This window comes from Rhinatrema bivittatum, chromosome 3, assembly GCF_901001135.1.
Source record: "Rhinatrema bivittatum chromosome 3, aRhiBiv1.1, whole genome shotgun sequence".
NCBI lineage: Eukaryota > Metazoa > Chordata > Amphibia > Gymnophiona > Rhinatrematidae > Rhinatrema > Rhinatrema bivittatum.
Window position 1 is genome coordinate 559,334,435 of NC_042617.1, and position 14,489 is coordinate 559,348,923.

The following is a 14,489-nucleotide window of genomic DNA, read 5'->3' on the forward strand; positions in this document are numbered from 1 at the left end:
TAATTGCCATAGGCTTGATGTCTTGGTTTGCTGCTATTACCCTCTGCTTATTGTATATTGTTATGATGGCAAATATTTATTTATTTATAGTTTTTATATACCGATGTTCCTGTATAATATACATATCGCACCGGTTTACAAGGAACTGAAACTGTCGTCTCTGGGGCGGAAATACATTGGAACAAATTGAAATACAGAACATACAAACATGGACCAACTGATAAAAAATAATAGTAAGATTAGTTGATTATGGACCCAGCAGGAAATCATACAGTAGCTGTGGTAGACACCATGTGAGATTGCTGTGTTGGATACCCAGAAGTAATGTCTCTGCTGTGGGTCAGAAGAAAGGCATCTATGGGCTGCTTGTGTCCTGAGAGCAATAGTTTGCTCACCACTGCTCTGGAGGGAATATTATTTCTATGGTGAATTTATATGGAACCTGCAACGGTGTTCTGGCCATGAACAAAGTTTATCACTAAACAGGATGTATTCCCACAGGTTGTGGGTACATGTGAAAATAGAAATTCAAATAAACCTACTTTAAAATGTCTGTAAGCAAATGCAAAAAAATCTGAAAAATAAGACTAGAGAGTTAGAATATATGGGTAGTAAAGAAGATATAGACATAATAGGCATAATAGGAGACTTGGTGGAAAAGGGGCAGCCAATGGGACACAAATTATATTGACATGACAGGGCAGATAAAATTGATGGAAGGGTGGTACTATGTTAAAGACGACAGAGTCAAGCAGGATAAAAGTTTTGCAGGAAACAAACTGCACTCTGGAATCTTTATGAATAGAAATTCCAAGGGTAAAGGGGAAGAGTATAGTAGTGGGGTATATATTACCTCCCACTTGGTCAGAATGAGATTAGAGTGGCTATTAAATGGGCAACACAATATTAATGGGAAACTTCAATTACCTGAGTATTGATGGGGGTAAATGCCACATCCGGACATGCAAAGCAGATAAAGTTCATAGATGCCATCAGTGACTGCTTCATGTAGCAGTTGGTCTTAGAACCAATGAGAGGGGGAACTACGTTAGATCAAGTTCTCAGTAGAATGCAGGATCTGGTGTGAGAGACAAAGGTGGTGGATCTGTCTGGCAATAGTGATCATAATTTAATTAAATTTGACATAATCACTGGAGGGTGAATACTAAGGAAAATTAATGCAGTAGCATTGAACTATAAAAAGGGAGACTGATAAAAGTTAGTAAATTTGTAAAAAAAAAAAATAAAAAAAAATCCCAAAACCTAAAAGGAGCAACTCACAAGGTTAAAAACTTACAGAAGGCATGGACATTGTTTAAAATTACCATCTTTGAGACCCAGACATGTATTCCATGCATTAAAAAAGGTCAAATGAAAACCAAATAACTGCTGGTGTATTTTAACAATGAAGTGAAAGAGGCAATTAAAGCTGAAACAGGATCATTCAAAAAATGGATGGCAGGCTCAAATGAGGAAAATGGGGAAGAAGATATGCACTGGTAAGTTAAATGTAAAAAAAATAATTAAGCAAGCTACGAGAGAATTTGAAAAGAAGCTTGCCATAGAGCTAAAAACAAGTAATACAAACTTTTTCAAGTACATTCAGAGCAAAAAACTTGTGAGGGAGTCAGTTGAGTTGCTAGATGACCAAGAGGAAAAAGGGGTACTCAGAGAGGACAAGGAAATAGCAGAAAAACTAAATGAACTCTTTGCCTCTGTTTTTACTAAGAAGGATGTCAGGGTTGTACTCACACCAGAATATTTTTTGATGGTGATGATTCCGAGCAACTAAACAAAATCACTGTGAAGCTGGAGTATGTAATAAAGCAGATTGACAGACCAAAGAATAACAAATCACTGAGACCAAATGGTATTCAGCCCCTGGGTTCTGAAATTACAGACCTGGTGATTTGCAATGAATATGCATGAAATAAATTTGCATGCACTGCCTCCATATGCATACAAATGTTATCTTATGATTATCCATTATGGATATCCTGAACACCTGACCGGCTTGGGGGATTTTCCAGGACAGGTTTGGGAACTTCTGATCTGGAGAAAAGAACAGTAAGTGAGATGACCAAATTTGCAGATGACACAAAATTGTTTCAAATCTTTAAATAGCAGCAGATCGTGAGGAATTGCAGTAGGACCTTGAGAGACTAAGATACTGGGCTAATAATTGGCAAATGCAACTTAATGTAGACAAGTCAAAGTAATGCACGTAGGGAAAAATAATCCCAATTACAGGCACAAGAATGCTGGGTTTCATGTTAGGAAATCTTCAACTCAGTTTGTGGCAGTGATCCAAAAAGGCAACTAGAATGTTAGGAATTATTTGGAAAGAACAAAACTCAGAATATCATAAAGCATTTGTATAGATCCACACCTTGAATATTGTGCTCCATCTCAAACAAAGACACAGCAGACATAGTCAAGGAACAGAGAACAGCGACAAAAGCGATAAAGGGGATGGAAAAGCTCCCTTATGGAGAAAGGCTAAACAGATTGCCAGCGGACATGGTCAAGGCAACTAACGTTGTGGGGTTCAAAAGTGGATTGTACAAGTTCCTGGAGGAAAAGTCCATAAACAGCTACTGTATGAGCCAGGTAGTCTTGGGAAAGCCAGCACTTTATCTAGTCTTGTATTGGGGGGATCTGATTGATATTTGTATCCCAGACTGGCCACTGTCAGAGACAGGATGCTGGGCTTGATGGTCCTTGGTCTGACCCAGCATGGCACTTTTATGTTCTTATTGCATCTGTGTATGAAATGATCTGTGACGGCATGACACAAAGTCAAAGATCCAGACTGCAGCTTTTGATGCTAAACCCCACAGCAACGGGGATGCCGGTTCAAACCACCTGAGACAAGCAGCACTGAGTCACAACCAGCAAATCTCTCTCTGAAAATAGGAAGCTAGGACATTTTTTTATTACATTAAAAAAAAAATTATAGTTGCCTTGGATTTCCCATAATTGTTTCTCACCTGAGCGAGGCACGGATTTCTTTATCACAGCAGCTGAGCAAGGCAACATCCTGCACTCGAATCAAGTGCCTGTTGGCCTCCAACAAACTCTGTGAATTAAACATTCCTACATTAAGCACGTCACAAAATACCAACTCTATTTTTATTTTTTGGGGTCTGAGCATTCTCTTATAGTGCAGCTTCAGCCACCACAGGGCCTCTTTCTTTCCAAGGGATTGGAACAAGGGTCAGGGCAGCATGGCTACCTCGCCAATGAAATGTAAGACAAGAGATGCTAAGTGTGGCTCAGCATGCATTCATGGTACATACATTTATATGTGGTGACACTGGAAATCTCTGTGTGTGTGTGTATATTACATAGAAATTATGTATTAAAGAACTGCAAACAATGATAGGAAGGGTACTTGTCAAACAGCTCACCTAGCAGTAATGTCAGCGTGTACATGCAAACATTGCACAGTATTTTCAAAGTAAACCTACGTGCATAAGTTTGCTTTGAAAATACTTGGTTAATTGACTAAGTACGTACACTCGTTCACTCTGGTAAAGTTATCAGCATTCTTTTTAAAATTAAAAAAATAATAAGAATACACATGATTTAAGTGTTGCCTCCACCCCAACTCCACCCCATGGAACACCTCTGCTCGATTTGCATAAAGTATGCATGTAGCTGGATTATGAGTGCGTTTTTACACACACACTCGGTCACAGGATATTATAGTACTGCTATTTACATGCCTAAATCCAAATTTAATGCACTTAAATAGCTTTGAAAATCACTCCCATAATTGGAAAATTGGTTCTTAGCTGCTAATTAACGTTCCTATAGTACCTCAGATCAGTCCAGACTCCTGGGTTTTGCCTCCCTGCCAGAAGATGGAGATAAAGAAAGTTTCACCAATATTGTACATAACCTGGTGTTCCATCTGCAGACTCTCGGTATTGACCTGTATCCAAGCAAAGATGACAGTAAGAACCATAAATTTCTAAGCAAACTCCCTCCCCTCCAATGAACTGGAAGAAGGTGAAGTTGCCCAAAGAGATAATGGAAAACTCGTTTCCCAAATTTAACATAAGCGATTAGCATTAAAAACCTCCAACAATTATGCACTATATACAAAGCACCAGTACAAGCGGTGAACTCTTCCTCCCTCCCCCTCCCAGTAAATGATTGGGTCTCTGGACTGATCTGTGGTATTACAGGAATGAAAATTAGCAGGTAAGAACCAAATGTCCTTTCCCTGTACGTATCCAGATTGGCCCAGACTGCTGGGATGTACCTAAGCTCCTCTTAACTAAGGTGGGACCTGAAGAGTTCCACTTGTAGAACACTGTCAGCAAAGTACAAGGAAACTGGAGCCCCGATAACCAAGTGATAATGCCTAGCAAAAGTGTGCAACGACTTCTCAGTAGCCACCCAGCAAATTTCATGCGGAGACACCTGCTGACTCAGCCCAGGAAGTCGCCTGAGAACATGTCCAGTGTGCCCTACTCGCCCCGGCAGTGAGCATCCTTTAGAAATTAAGTTGACTCAATTGCTTCCTTCAGCCACCGCATAATTGTAGCCTTAGACGCCATAATTCCCTTCTTTGGGCCACTCCACACTACAAAGAAGTGATCTGATTTATGGAAATCATAAATGACCTTTAGATACTTCAATAATGCATGCCTCCCATCTAAGAGGCAAAACTCCCCCACATGAGGCATAGAGAAATCCAAATCCAGAAAAGCTGGAAGCTCCACTGTCTAACTAAGATGGAATACCAAGATTATCTCAGGCAGAAAAGAAGGCACCATGCATAAAGATACCCCTGAATCCAACACCTGTAGGAAGGGATCTCGACAAGACAGTGCCTAGAGCTCCAAAATTCTCCTGGCTGAACAAATAGAACATAAAACATGCCATACTGGGTCAGACCAAGGGTCCATCAAGCCCAGCATCCTGTTTCCAACAGTGGCCAATCCAGGCCATAAGAACCTGGCAAGTACCCAAAAACTAAGTCTATTCCATGTTACCGTCGCTAGTAATAGCAGTGGCTATTTTCTAAGTCAACTTAATTAATAGCAGGCAATGGACTTCTCCTCCAGGATCTTATCCAATCCTTTTTTAAACACAGCTACACTAACTGCACTAACCACATCCTCTGGCAACAAATTCTAGAGTTTAATTGTGCGTTGAGTAAAAAAGAACTTTCTCCGATTAGTTTTAAATGTGCCACATGCTAACTTCATGGAGTGCCCCCTAGTCTTTCTATTATCTGAAAGAGCAAATAACCGATTCACATCTACCTGTTCTAGACCTCTCATGATTTTAAACACCTCTATCATATCCCCCCTCAGCCATCTCTTCTCCAAGCTGAAAAGTCCTAACCTCTTTAGTTTTTCCTCATAGGGGAGCTGTTCCATTCCCCTTATCATTTTGGTCGCCCTTCTCTGTACCTTTCTCCATCGCAACTATATAGCCACCAAGAAAACCACTTTAAGAGTCAAATCCTTAAACATAGCTCTCTTTAGTGGTTCAAACTGAGCCTTACACAATCCTCTAAAGACTTGATTCAGATTCCAAGACTGACAAATGTTCCGCACCTGAGGACACAAGTTCTTAGTTCCCCGAAGAAAGCGTATAACATCCGGATGTGCGGACAGAGGATACCCTTGCACCTTATTCCAGAGACAACCCAAGGTCGCTACCTGGACCCTCAGAGAGTTAAAGACCAGAACCTTTCTGTGGAAAAGCCAAAATATGTGACACCATAGCCTAAACAGGCTCAGGCTACACTCCATCAACAGCAGACCAGGACTCAAAGATACTCCAAATTCACACATATGTCAAGGATGTAGAAGGTCACCTAGCCCGCAATAAGGTGGAAATAACTGCTTCAGAATATCTCCTCCATCTCAGTCATGTCCTGTCAGAAGTGAAGCCATGAGATGGAAGTGAGCCGCCTGACCTGAAAATATTGGGCCTTGGTGGAAAAGAACCGACTGATATCTAAACCTCAGGGGCCAGTCTATGTCCATGTTGATCAGTTCTGAGAAGCAAGGTCAATGTGGCCACTCTGGAGCTACCAGGATCACCTGGCCTGGTTGTTTCTCTATCCACTGTAATCCCTTGTCTACCAGAGGGCATGGAGGGATGACAAAGAAGAATCTCTCAAGTCCACGGCAGCAGCACAGCTCCGATTCCTTCTATACTGTGGTCTGTTCAGCGGCTGTAAAACCACAATGCCTTGGTGATCTCTTTGGTTGGGATACCGCCATCTTTCATGAATGAGACACACCGCTGCCTCCGACAGCTCCTATTCTCTGGGGTCTAACTTTCTACGACTGAGAAAATCCACCTGAATGTTGTTCACTCCGGCGATGTGAGATGCTGCCAGCTGCTCCAAGTGCTGCTCTGCCCAAAGAAACAACTCTCGGGCCTGATTCTTGGTTCCATCTTGACAGTTGATGTAGACCACCATCATCACATTGTCTGATAGGATCCGTAATGGATGGCCGCGTAACCTAGGCAGACAGGAAAGCAATGTAAAACGCACCGGTCTCTAACCCATTGATAGACCATGAGGCCTCCCGTTTCGACCACTGGCCCTGCGCCTACTGATCTTGCCACATCACCCTCCATCTGTAGAGGCTTGCATCGATGGTGACTATTACCCAATTCGGAACCTCCAATTCCACACCACGCTTGAGATTGGTGGGAGTAAGCCATCACGAAAGACTGTCCCTGACTTTCTCCTCTAACAAAAGAGGAAGATTAAATTCTTCCAATAATGGATTCCAGTGGGAGAGAAGAGCCTCTGTAGAGGTTGCATATTTGCAAATGCCCAATGCATTAATTCCAATGTTGATGCCATAGAACCCAGGACCTGTAAATAACCCCAGACCCTGGGCACTGAAAGCTCTAGCAGAAGCCTAATCTAACTCTGCAATTTCAGCAATCTCTCTCCGTGAGAAACACTCTTTCTGCCAGTCAAACTGAACTCCCAGATACTCCAGATTTTAAAAGAGGACTAAATGGCTGATTGCAAGGTTCACCACCTATCCTAGAGACTTCAAACACATTAGTAACTTTTGTATTGATTGTAGACAGAGGTCCTCTGATTTCACATGAATAAGCCTGTCATCCAGATATGGATGCACCAACACACCCTCCTTTTGCAATGTGGCCACTCCCACCACCATTGCCAGCTGAAGGGAAGGGCTTGAAACCAAAAATGTTCCCTTAGGACCATAAACCTCAAAAATCTCTGGTGTTCTGGCCTGATGACTATGTGCAGATATGCCTCCATCAAAGCACAAGATACCAAGAACTCTCCCTTGCATACCACCGCTATGATGGATCTCAGCGCTGGACCTCTGAGTTTCCATGAAGAAAAGTGGAACGTTGAGAGCCTCATTGACCTTCTTTAAATCCAATATCTCTTGAATTGGATACAGGGAGGAAAGAAAACAGGACGCTTCACTTAAAATTGACCTCTAGTCTCAGTAAGCGAGTTCAGGATCTGAGCCAACAGACTCAGGCCATGCCGAGCATGTTCAGGGTCTGAGCCAACAAACTCAGCAAGACATCTTTCTGAAAAAAAAAATTCTGAGCAGTGCGAAGTGGCAGATGCAATTTCTCCCTTTTCTTCATAATCCTCATCCCCTTGAACATTTCCAGAGACAGTCTCCCTGCGGCATTTGTCCACCGTGACTGACAAATGAGAGGCCTGAGCACATGATCCCTATGTAGTAAGTTGCTTCACCTTTGCTGGGCACCCCTGGAGAAAGGTCTGCATGCCCTGGAAAGAGGATGGATCTACAAAGGAGCCCATAGTCCCAAACTCCAACCGCTCTCTCTTGGGGAAGCTTCTGCCCTTGCAAACAAGGGAGGAGAACTGACCGTTGCCTCACCTCCCACTCCACTCTCCTTCAGAGACACCAGAGTTCAAGGGGATGTTCCAATATGGGCAAAAGCTGTAGTAGTCAAATTGCTTTGAGCATCTAAATATAATTCACACAAACAGAGAGAGAGTAAGGACTGAACTGCTATCAGTCGGCCTCACAGACAGTAAGGCACTTGGACCTGTTTGGCCCCAGCGCCTAGCTCTCCTGAATTTTGGCTCTAGGCTGCCTCCTGAGTGTATACCAATGCCACCCAGGTGTACACACACATCCCTACAAGACACGCGCAAATACACACTCAAGGCTAGGTCATGGTCTTATACGCTCAATTACATGAGCAATTACGTGCTCGTATAGGCTGTGGTTGTAAGTGCACAAGAATCTGTGCAAATACATGCTCCAGTCTAGGTCACGGCCTTATGCACATAAGTACGCAATACTTATGCGAATACGAACTCAAGTCTAGGTCGCAGGCATACATGCTCCAATCTTGGTCACTGCCTTATGCGCATAGGTCCCTGCACATGCAACTGTCAAGGTGAGAATGCACATGAACACGCCTACACACGTGGGGAAAGAACCACTGCCACGGCCTACCACATGGCTAAGCAAAGCCTGCCTGCACCTTCAGCATGTTTAGGCCTGGATCCGTTCAACATCCAGCACCAAAAATCATCAAAAGCCTGAGGAGCTCCTCAACAGCTCAGGCCTCATGACTGGCTGAGAATCCATGGAGACTGTGGCCGAGAGCCAGCATCCCCCGTTGTTTGTACCACTAAAACACGCTTTGCCAATAAGCAAATTAAAACTGGCAGAAAACCTCTTCTAGAACCAGAGACTTCTCCTTGGTGCAAGTGCCTCTCTGCACCTCCGTTGGCCAGGGAACAGCCAGGGATAGTTGAGGAGGGGATTCTCCTGCCTGTCCCGCCAATGCTGCTAGAGAATCGAAAATGGCCGCTGTTTCTGCACTGACAGGGAAAGCCTCATCACTAGACCCTATCACCTGTGAGGCTCATTCTACCGGTGTGGCCATGCTCAATGCAGACCCCCGGACGCCCTGCTGCTTTTGCCGCAAGCTCACACTGTTCTTCCTTGTATCCGTGGCACCACCAGCATCTCAATGGCAAGCGAGGGAACAGTCGCTCAGAGCCATGGAGCTAACACCTGGTCTCCTCTGCAAGCAGAGAAGCTGCTGAAAAACCCCATCGCTGAGCTCCCTGAGCTGCTAAGCTAGCTCCCCCCCTCCCGGAACCCCGCTGCTGCAGATTCCTCTAACTAGTTTCTTGTTCTCATTTTTTTTTTTTTTACTCTCTCTGAGAACAAATAAAGATACATAGAAACCAATTCTTTCCTTTGGTGCAGAGGTTTCGGTTCCAGGAGCGCAGTCCACATGGCAAATCAGAAAAGATCCAGACCACTGGCTATATCCAACTCGTTTCGCAAAACTGTAGCAACCCAACCCAGGGCAAACCATATAAAAATGATACTTCCCTGCTCCACTGGGCTTGCAGTGCAGAACTGCCAGCAGGTTCCACCACTGTCTCGTGGGGGATGAGGGATGCGGTCCACCAGATGTCTACCCAACGGACCTCTGGACCGAGCTTCAGAAGGGTCACCAACCCCCTGCTCGTCCGCTTCAAACCAGGGGGGATGGCCCCACCAGTACCTCACAACCCCCCTGGGAGGATCCGGAAATTTAGTCTCAATCTTTTTTTTCCCTCACTCTCCAGACTGCAGGGTTTACACCATCTACCATCTACTGGAGATGGAGAAATATTGGGGGACTGCAGGTGGCACACTGAGTTATGTACAGTGCCAGTGAAACCTTTTCTGTCTCCATCTCCTGGCAGTGAGGGGAATAGGATAGAGTTCTGTAGTGCTATAGAGATGGGGAAGCAGGAAAGACAAAGTGTAGTGATAGTAAAAGATGGAAAGGGACTAGATAGACACTGTTTTTCTGTAGATAGTCTGTCTTGAGGGGTACAGTGGTAGGCCTCAGGATGTCTTCGTATCCTTGTGGCAGAGATTTCAGATATTAGAGGTTGTTCTACCAGATCCCTTGAGCATGGATGTGTGTCTCTTCCTCTTCTAAACCTGCTCCCCATCCCTGTTTTCCTCTTCCTATCCCTTTCATTCCATTGTTACCCTACATTTTTTGGGGAGAAGAGGTGCAGAAGATGCTGTAATGCTTCTGGCTGGAGGGAAGGAGATATGGGGGAGTCTCCACTGTGATACTTGTTTGAGAAGGTATGAAGAAAAGCATTTTAGGGACTGGCAAGGCAGGAAAAAAGAAAATACTTACAGGACAGCCTTGAATGATTTTCTGTGTGTTTAACATTTCATCATCTTTATCCAGCTTCTGCTTTAGCTAGGAAATGAGAACACGCTTTAATTTTACAAAAGGCATATACATGCACCATACTCTGCCAATTTCTGGGCTTTCATAAGAAAGTTAAATCCTGGTTGTTCCCCATTTAATTTGGGACTGGTTGGGGCATTAGGAAGTTGAGTGCTGGTGGTCATGATTGGCTGGATTCTGTTAGTTATTAGTCTTACATGTTTTGGATTTTATTTTGTTGATTTGTTACGTATATTTGAATTGTATTATTCATATGTTGTTTTTATGCTGTTGACATTATGAAATTTTATTGTACACCACTTTGAACAACCTTAATGGCTGAGGAGGCAGTTTACAAAATTGCTGAAATAAACACACACCAGGATAGCTGGGTCATCTAGCACTGTTGAAAACATCAAGGTCTCATGCTAAGAATAGGTTCTCCCGCATGAACTCATAGAGTGTAGGCCCATGTACCTTGTTACAAACCACATACAAAGTTAAGTGTTGTCTGATATAACAGCCTTCTGGATTGGCCAGAATGCAGTGAAATGAGGTCCTGCACTGAGATCCTATTATAACTAAACAATGTGGGTGAAATTATCCACACTCTCAAATACATTTACTCTAAAACATACATATGAATGAGAGCATACAAACTTTATTATAAAAATTTACCTAACATTTACCATAAAACATATCCAAATGGCATGAAAGCACTCACTCTTATACACATACACACTCATACACATTCATTCTTCAATATTAAAACAATGATACAATGCTCATTGATGACAAGCACTGTTATACAAACTAGCAAGCGTGACCAAGTTTATTTTTTTCATTAATAACTATACTGTACACCCTTATGGCTTTTATGGCATTTACAACTCTTAATGCAGGGAATGATTGAACAAACGTTTGATCCCTACCATATCAATAATTATATTTATTTATTTGTTTGTTTGCTTTTTCTATACCGACATTCAATAAAGAATATCACATAAGTTTCCATAGTAACTCTTGAGATAATCTGACAACAGAGTCTTATTATCTTTACATCATAACAATAACAACAAAGTCTTATAATCTTAACAATATAACAGAATAAACATTTTTAACAAATTGGAAACTCGTTTGGTATTTTAAGGAGGAATGTAAACGTTAAATCGTTCAGAGCTCTCGATTGGGGTGAATATGAGATTCTAAGTTTGAGGTATAGCAAATGTAGCTTACCTGTAACAGATGTTCTCACAGGACAGCAGGATGATAGTCCTCACATATGGGTGACATCACAGGATGAAGCCCAATCACAGAACACTTTTGTCAAAGTTTCTAGAACTTTGACTGACACCTACTGGTGCCATGCCCAGCATGGCACTAAACCTGCAGCCAGCAGGGGTCCCTCTTCAGTCTTGTTTAAAGCTACAGGAAGTGCCGAAAAATAAAATAAGAAAACCTAACGAACCCAACACCCGCGGGACGGCGGGCAGGTTTCGTAAGGACTAACATCCTGCTGTCCTGTGAGAACACCTGTTACAGGTAAGCAACATTTGCTTTCTCACAGGACAAGCAGGATGGTAGTCCTCATATATGGGTGAGTACCAAGCTGAGGATGTCCGAGAAATGCACCAAATGTACCCAAGATGTGCAATAGGCAGAAGGACTGGGGTGGAATTTGGTAGAGGGCATCCGGAACCCTAACAGGCAGGCGGAAGGGTGTTGGTACATCAAGTTGTAAAAAGGTTACGCAGCACAGACTGGCTGAAGATGGAATCTTGTCTTCCGGCCTTGTCTAAGCAATAATGGGCTGTAAAGGTATGGAGAGAGCTCCAGGTAGCAACCCTGCAAATGTCAGGAAGCGGCACCAAGCGTAGGTGTGCTACTGAAGTCACCATGGCCCTCACAGAGTGTGCTTTAACACTGTCTTGAAGTGGAATGCCCGCTTGCTGATAGCAAGAGAATATGCAGTCCGCTAACCAGGAGGAGAGAGTCTGCTTACCCACAGGCTGCCCCAATTTGATGGAATGGAAAGAGACAAACAAGTGGGTGCTTTTCCTGTGGGCAGCTGTATGGTCTAGATAGAAGACTAGAGCCTGTTTGCAGTCAAGGGTATGCAGAGCCTGTTCTCCTGGATTGGAGTGGGGCCTGGGAAAGAAGGTAGGTAGTATAATGGATTAATTAATATGAAACTCCGATACTACCTTAGGTAAGAACTTAGGGTGAGTGCGGAGTACTGCCCGGTCCTGCAGGTTTAGTGTAAGGTGGATAGGTAACTAGGGCCTGTGACTCACTAACTCTGCGAGCAGATGAGATTGCCAAAAGAGAAAACACGTTCCATGTTAGAGAGCGAAGATCACAGGATTGGAGAGGCTCGAATGGTGGTTTCATGAGCCGCCCCAAAACCAGATTGAGGTCCCAAGAAGGGGCCGGAGGACGTAGTGGAGGCTTGAGGTGAAGCAAGCCTTTCAGAAAACATGTTGCAAGGGGTTGTACTGAAATAGGAACATCCCCAACACCTTTATGGAAGGCGACCACCGCACTGACATGCATTCTGATGGAGGAAGTTTTTAGACCTGATTCTGACAAGTGCCAGAGATAGTCTAGAAACTTTGTGGTGGAACAGGTAAAGGGATCAAGGGATTGAGAAGAACACCATGACTTAAACCTGTTCCATTTGTATAGGCAAGACTTTCTCGTGGAAGGCTTCCGTGAAGCAATCAGGACACGGGAAACTGGCTCCGAAAGGTTAAGTGGCTGAAGAATTAATCTTTCAACATCCAGGCTGTCAGGGACAAAGCTTGAAGATTGGGGTTCTGAGTGATCAGAAGTGGGTCCTTTCCCAAGGGAATGTGCCTGTGAATGGAGAGATCCTGAAGTATTGGAAACCACACTTGGTGAGGCCAGTGAGGTGCTATCAGGATGATGGATCCTTTGTCCTGACGTAGCTTCACGAGAGTCTTTGAGAGAAATGGAAGTGGAGGGAATGCATATAGGAGACCAGTTGCCCATGAGAGGGAGAACGCATCTCTTGGCTGGGAGTGTTGGCTGCGAGTCAGAGAGCAAAAGTTCTCTACCTTGCGGTTTTGAGGTGAAACAAAGAGGTCTATGTGAGGATGACCCCAACGTTTGAATATTGCATCCACTACTGTGGGGTTGAGGGACCACTCGTACGTTTGGAAAGTGCAACTTAGGTTGTCTGCCAACACATTGTCCACTCCCGGCAAATAGGTGGCTCTGAAGTACATCGAGTGGGAGAGGGCCTCCGCCCATATCTGCGCAGCTTCCTGACACAGTAGGTAGGAGCCCGTCCCTTCCTGTTTGTTGATGTACCACATGGCCACCTGGTTGTCCGTCTGAATCAGGATGACCTGATTGGAAAGGCGATCCTGAAATACCCTGAGAGCATATCTGATTGCTCGAAGCTCCAGGAAATTGATTTAGTGTTTGGCTTCCTCTGGACGCCGGCTGGTCTGCGCCCATTGTGTGGGCTAGGTGAGGCCGCAGAGGGGTGGCCTGCGTTTGGCGTCGGCCCTTTAAAAGGCTTGGGATGTGCTTCCGACGTAGCGGGTATTGGGCGGGTCCTACTGCCGTTTGCTGGGATCTGTGCTGGGCTGTCGGTGAGGTCGGTGGGCGATCGAGTCGGCACGTGGTGGGAAGCGAGCCCTTGACCCTGGTGGGTCTGCGCCGGTCGTGCGGGCTAGGTGAGTCCACAGAGAATCACTCCTCTCACCTTCGCACCCTTAAAAAATTAGAGCGAGTAGGAATCAGTTTAAAAATTTTGTCGGGTGGTGAAGATCTGATTTATAACTCGAGAAGTTGAATTGGGAATTAAAACGGTTGACGTTCAAATCGTCACTTACAGTTGCAGCTGGTTCAATGCTGTATGTCCCCTGATGAAGCCACAAAGGAGAAACAAGGGCCTCTTGTAGGGTGTATTGATGATTACATAGAGGGAGAATCGTTGCTTTTCAGAGATGTGAAAAAGACTTCAGCACTGATGGTTGTGAAAAAGACTTCAGCATTGATAGTTGACTTGTGAATAGCATACTGGGAGGATCGTCGCCAGCTGAAGATGTGAAAAGATTCCAGCACTGATGACGGCAGCATAAAACATATATAGGAGTTGAGTAGAAATTGTCTGTTATTTAATTATTGAAGATACTATATTCATCGAGAGATGTTTTGGATCAGTCTTTATTAAGGGTTGTAAATGACATTATAGTTAACAGGGAGTACAATATAATTATTGATATGGTAGGGATCAAAAGTTT

At 44.0% G+C, this 14,489-nt stretch overlaps 1 protein-coding gene across 1 annotated transcript in view; it reads right to left on the reverse strand.

Annotated features, from left to right (window-relative positions):
- Positions 1-14,489, reverse strand: part of ECT2L (epithelial cell transforming 2 like) — a 168,210-nt gene that overhangs the window by 17,174 nt on the left and 136,547 nt on the right. The window contains exons 20-21 of the mRNA XM_029596464.1: positions 10,180-10,245; positions 2,991-3,079 (exon numbers count right to left, since the gene is read on the reverse strand). Coding sequence (XP_029452324.1) covers positions 2,991-3,079; positions 10,180-10,245 — 155 coding nt within the window. The remainder of the gene's footprint in view (positions 1-2,990; positions 3,080-10,179; positions 10,246-14,489) is intronic.